Raw genomic sequence first — 6000 nt, 5'->3', positions numbered from 1 at the left:
GGCTGAGGGAACTGGGGTTGTTTAGCCTGGAGAAAAGGAGGGACCTGAGAGATCTCCCTCTCAAGGGAGACCTTATCGCTCTCTACAACTACCCGAAAGCAGGTTGTAGCGAGGTGGGTGTTGGTCTCTTCTCCCAAGTAACAAGCGATAGGACAAGAGGAAATGGGCTCAAGTTGTGCCAGGAGAGGTTTGGATCGGATATTAGGAAAAATTTCTTCACCGAAAGGGTTGTCAGGCATTGGAACAGGGTGCCCTGGGAAGTTGTTGAGTCACCATCCCTGGAGGTATTTAAAAGACGTGTAGATGTGGTGCTGAGGGACACAGTTCAGTGGTGGACTTGGCAGTGCTAGGTTAATGGTTGAACTTGATGATCTTAAAGGTCTTTTCTAACCTAAACGATTCTATGATTCTACCAAACAACAGAAAATGAGAAAGATATTGTTCCCAGGAAAAGGAACAATAACTAAGAGAAAAAACAATCTTACCTGGAGATAAAAAGGAAGTAAACTGATAGAATATTTCTGTGTCCTTCTTTTGGCCACTATATCCCACAATACTGCCAACCTCTAGGGGGAAAGTCTTGAGATGTGCACCAGTAGCTAGATCATGAAGTTGCAGGATATTCTTCACGTCGTGCAGATAGCACAAAACCAGGAAGTTGGACCTCACACAAGCAACCCATTCTGCAGAGTGTGGAAAAGAAAAAAAAAAGCCACAGAAAATACAGTAAAAAAAATTGTAAGAAAGAAAACAATCAGACATAATCTGATTCTAAAATTCTTTAGCATACCTAAATACACGCACCAAAATTTCTGACATGCATTGAATTTAACTCTTAAATCTTTAGAAGTCACCTGCCTTCTGAAACAAAAGAAATGAACCCAAAAGTAAAGGCTGATATTCTTTGGAAATGCACTAACCATGCCACTTGAAGCTAATTTATGCAGACACAGGAATAAAGAATTGCTTAACCAAGATGCTTATGCATTTGGGGTGCTTATAGATCAATACTTCTCTTAAATATCACATATTTCAATGCAAACCCCAAGCAAAACATTGATCTTTGCCAGCAATACTTATGGAAATGCATGAAAATCAAAACAATAGTTATGATTTAGACTCAAGCTAAACTAAGAAGAGCAAAAAGAGACATGTGGTCTGGTATTGCACATTAAAGTATAGAACCTAGAGGTTACTGTTCATCTTGTTTTTATTGCCTAAGTATTCAGAAGGCTATTCTCGTAAGCAAGCTCTACCGGGTGTAAGAAAAGGGCTATTCTGAGGCGATATCCTCAACACGCCATTTTCAGAAAAAACACGTTTATTCAAGAAGCTAGTGTTGTTAAACAGCATTTTGAGACTCTAAGGTAGTAGGAACAGGATACAGCACAGTGAACTCAATCTGGCAAAAGGACTCTGGAACAAAGTGCTCTGCAGAGGTTCATTTCCTTTATGCCTCTGTCGTGCTTTAACCTCAGCTGGCAACTGAGCACCAAGAGTAAAAGTGAGAAAACTCGTGGGTTGAGATAAGAACAGTTTAATAATCAAAACAGAATAAAATAGGAATAATATACAAAGCAAGCAATGCATGATGCAATTGCTTACCGCCTGCCGACTGATGCCCAGCCAGTCCCCGAGCAGCAGCCCCCACGGCCAGCTTTCCCCCAGTTTATGTACTGAGCATGACATCATACAGTATGGAACATCCCTTTGGCCAGTTTGGGTCAGCTGTCCTGGCTGTGCCCCCTCCCAGCTTCTCGCTGGCAGGGCATGAGAAGCTGAAAAGTCCTTGACTAGTGTAAGCACTGCTCAGCAACAGCTAAACCATTGGTGTGTTACCAACATTATTCTCATGCTAAATCCAAAACACAGCACTGTACCAGCTACTAGGAAGAAAATTAACTCTATCCCAGCTGAAACCAGGACAGTCTCTCCTGACAGTCATGGGCCCCTGCAGAGCTGCCCACCTCAGCTGTGCAGCTGTGCAGGAACGAGAGCTTCTGCTTCACAGAACCTTTCACATTCTGAATTTGTTCCTCAGAAGAATTAAAGGAAGAAGCACCCGAGATACGTAAACTTTTTCACGGAATGCTAATTTTTTTAATTGGACTTTGGAAAATCCCAACTGATTTTAAAGAAATGGTCTGGGCTGGCAATTTCTACAAAAATCCCTGCAGTTCTACTGACCATCTCACTTTAATCCCCATCTTTATATCCTGTGAAGCATATAAACTTTTCAGGGCTCCAGTCCACCCAGAATATATCATATAACATACTCTCTTCTGTCTCCTGTGCCACTGGCTTTAGACCTTTAGTGACAAATCTATTTATTTACTCATGCAGACAGAAAAAAGAGTGAAACCTCTTCATCTCTCTTAGTATTTCTGTCATTTAAGAAATGGGTTACCCAACTTCGCAACAAAAGTATTTCAGCTTCTTCTCATTAATTCACAAATCAAATAAAAACTAGACAAAATACAAACAAGGTTAAAAGTCAAGAAAAAAATATCTGGAAGGAGGAAATGAGGGATTTTTTTTTTTGTCTGTAGGACTAGGTAAGGTGGTGATTCTTGTCCTCTTCCAACTATGTATGTGCAACTTCTCCCCTGACAAGTCAGACTGGAAACCTAAATCATGGGCAAGGTACCAGCATTGGACAATGCCTTCTCTTATCTGCTGGAAGCAAAAACTGAAAAGATGGGCTCAAACAAGCAAGAAAAACCAGCCCCAGAAGAACTGGGGCACACTGTAATGTCCAAGTAGCACTGTGAGATGGGGAGTTTAAAATACCAACATCGGAGGAAAAAACAGAAAACAAAACAGAAGCAAGGCAAAATTGACTGTATTTCAGTTTTACACTATTTTATGTTGTTCACATTTTAACAGTTCTTTCCAGTTTCCCCAAAGCCCTATAAAACCAAATAATTTGAATTCACAGAGTTGTACTGAAGACAGTCTTATTAATGCATCTTTGCACATTCCATAACAAAAGTTCAAAGTTGTATCATGTGCCCCTTCCATTAAGGGTAACAAGCTCTTTCTGAATTGAAGGTCAAAACTCATTATTCTGTAACACTTAGCTTCTTTAACCATCCCTGCTTTCATATACAGTTCAGGTCTGTCACGACCCCCTAGAGCTTGAAGACCTTCAAATCCTAATAGCTCGATAGAGTTTACTTTCCTTTTAGCTTGTTCCCGAAGGACCAGTGAAATTTAACACCAGTCTGACTTTCTAGCCATATGAATTTATGCTGCATAAACACCAAAATAAAGCTTTACTACTCCCCTCTTCCCAAAGACCACCGCCGATATTTCCCCCCGCCCCCCAGACTTTCTAACTCCCTCATGAACTTCTAGCCTAAATCTAGGAATTTTCGAACCAAAGCCCCACAGTACAACACTAATTGAAATTTCAACCATGAAGCCATGACCTGAAATAGTAAGATACAGCACAACATAACACTGTTTATAAATTAGTAATTGATGTGTAATTTTAGCTCTGGAGTGACTTAAATTTCTTAGGTGAGGCTGGAGAACAGAATAAACTGTAAGTTTAATTGTTATACGCAATTACACATTTTGAAATATAGAATCATTCTTGCCTGTATGAACAGGGAGAGTATGCGGTAATTTAAAATATTTATTACATTTTCACTGCGCAAATCTGCCAACATTCACATGTATAACTGGTTTTATAACACAAAATATGAATTTAAAAAATAGCACCCCTACAGTAACACACCATGTTTGCCTGTAGAGTTAACTGCTCTTCAATAAGTATGAGATCCCATGAACTCCATTGGTATTCTCAGTAACATCTGTAACTAAAATGTCCGGTTTTACTCTCAGAATTTCCTGACACTTAAAGTTTCACAAAATGGATTATAGACACTCTTAGATCAACTTCAAATGTATATAATATGTAGTGTTGCTTCAGCAAAAATACTATTTAAGCAATCTTTATTTTAAAATTAAGTTGTGATGACCCTTGATTCCTCACTGAATTTGATGAAGCACCGCAGTTTAATGGATGTTTTCATTAGAAGTTGAGGTACATTATTACTTCGACTTACATATTATGAAGAGATATTACTCTTTTATTAAAAAGATTCAATTGCCCAGGGGTAAGGCTGCTGGCTTATGTGGAGATTCTTGCTATTGAAGAACTTGCCTGGGAAGCAGCAATATTAATTCTCCATCACCCCTTTGGTTTACAGATTAGATGCTCTCAGCAAGGTGAAGATAACAGATGAGAAGACAACACAAAACGTTTTTAAAACATTCCGTGAGATTTAGGAACACAGCTTCTGTGTACAATACCTGTATTATAACTGGTTTTGGTGCATTGCTAACTGCCTCCAAAACTTACAGTAATGGAAGCTACAAAGAAATGCAAAAATCAAAGCAGAGTAAAACATTGAAGCAGACTTGAAAGAGCAGAAGAAAAAAAAGACACTAAGAACCAACACATATACATAGCAAGCTAAAACAATGCTGAATTATTAACAACAGCTATTTTTTGACTACAGGCTGAGTCTCTGTTACTCCTATGCTTGGCACTGAGAACTACAGATACTGACGAGTTTGTTGCATTAGCAGTCAGTCTCCTTGGTTTTGCTCATGCTTTGCAGAGTGCATCCTGCATGCCTCTGTACTTCCTGGAAGCTTTCAAGATTGTGCGCTTGCAAACTTCACAAAGCTAAGCCTGACACCATTGTTGCAGGCTCCCTTTATAGACAATGGGCAGGAATAAGCACCTTTCAAATGCAGTTCACCCAATTATTTTGGATACCCTGTTCTGGGATGCTGTGAATTGCTTGCTGAGCAGTTTCACTCACACAGGTGTTCTTTAAAAAAAGCTAACCATCTGAGACCTCTCCAATGTATAGGGTCAGTTTATTTTCAGTTAATACCAATGAACAGAGCAGTTTTTCTCACAGTTCCACCTGAATTTATCAATTATTCTCCAGCATACTTACAATCCACCTACTTACAATACCCATCAGGCAAAGGATTTATTTTACTAAATAATAAATACATAGAGGTTGCCTTTTCCAACCTGAGTCTCTTGACTCAGGCATCAGAGACAGACGGACACACTTGGAGGCACTTGTAGGTACTGAAAGCAGGTGTGAAGAATTATCCTTGGTACTGCCCATTTCTCTTCAAAGATGACAGCGAACACCTTGATGACTACAATAGGTTACACACAATTCTTCAATAGCTAAATTTGGGCTAGAGGAATTATACTTCTTAACAAGGGCTAGAAAACAGAGCCTAACCATCTCTAGAAGAAATGGTCTTTCAACCTTTTAGAAATTCTTTCTTTTCCAAAAAAATCTTTTATTTTAACAGCTTTCGTTAGTAGCAAAGGCATGCCATTAACCTGCAACGGCAGGTTAACGGCACCTGCAACATTGCTACAAACAACTTTTGAAATAGTTTCAGGAAAAAAAAAAAGGTTGAATCCTCACACCAAACATCTGTGCCACTAACCTTAATTACTTATGACAGTTCTGACCTTTCATTTCTGCAGCAGTAGCTACAGCATGTTAAGTGTCCAACTGTACAAACATGCTTTGACAGATGCAGGCTGAAATGTTGATGGAAAAGAACATGCCAAGCTAGAAGAGCTAGGTAGCCATAAGTCTTCAGCAGAAACTGCTGAGTTACTTGCTGTACAATGTGCTTGTGTGTCTACTCAACAAAGAATGAATATATTTTAATGGACTGTCAAAGCTTTAGCTGGAAAATAGACCTGGAAGGTCATTTTGGTTTCTTTGGACATCACAGACAGCCATCATAAACTTCAGTGTCTCTGCAGATTAACAGGTATCCATGCTGATCTCAATTAAAATGACCCATAACCACCACTCAAGGCTACTTATGAGTGGACTTGCAAACAAAGCATGAGCAATTTAGAGAATAAAACATGAATCATTCTGAAACGTGTGTAAATGTTGATGAGCCCTTACAACATATGAAAAGGCGTATGTCTTC

At 39.2% G+C, this 6000-nt stretch overlaps 1 protein-coding gene across 1 annotated transcript in view; it reads right to left on the bottom strand.

The window, feature by feature from the left end:
* The window catches only part of PREP (prolyl endopeptidase), a 299065-nt gene that overhangs the window by 46182 nt on the left and 246883 nt on the right, over positions 1 to 6000 (bottom strand). The window contains exon 9 of the mRNA XM_009327938.1: positions 486 to 683. Coding sequence (XP_009326213.1) covers positions 486 to 683 — 198 coding nt within the window. The remainder of the gene's footprint in view (positions 1 to 485; positions 684 to 6000) is intronic.

This window comes from Pygoscelis adeliae, unplaced genomic scaffold, assembly GCF_000699105.1.
Source record: "Pygoscelis adeliae isolate BGI_AS28 unplaced genomic scaffold, ASM69910v1 Scaffold76, whole genome shotgun sequence".
NCBI classification, from domain to species: Eukaryota; Metazoa; Chordata; class Aves; order Sphenisciformes; family Spheniscidae; genus Pygoscelis; species Pygoscelis adeliae.
Note: the sequence above shows the minus strand (reverse complement) of the source record. Positions and strands in the feature narration are given on the sequence as shown.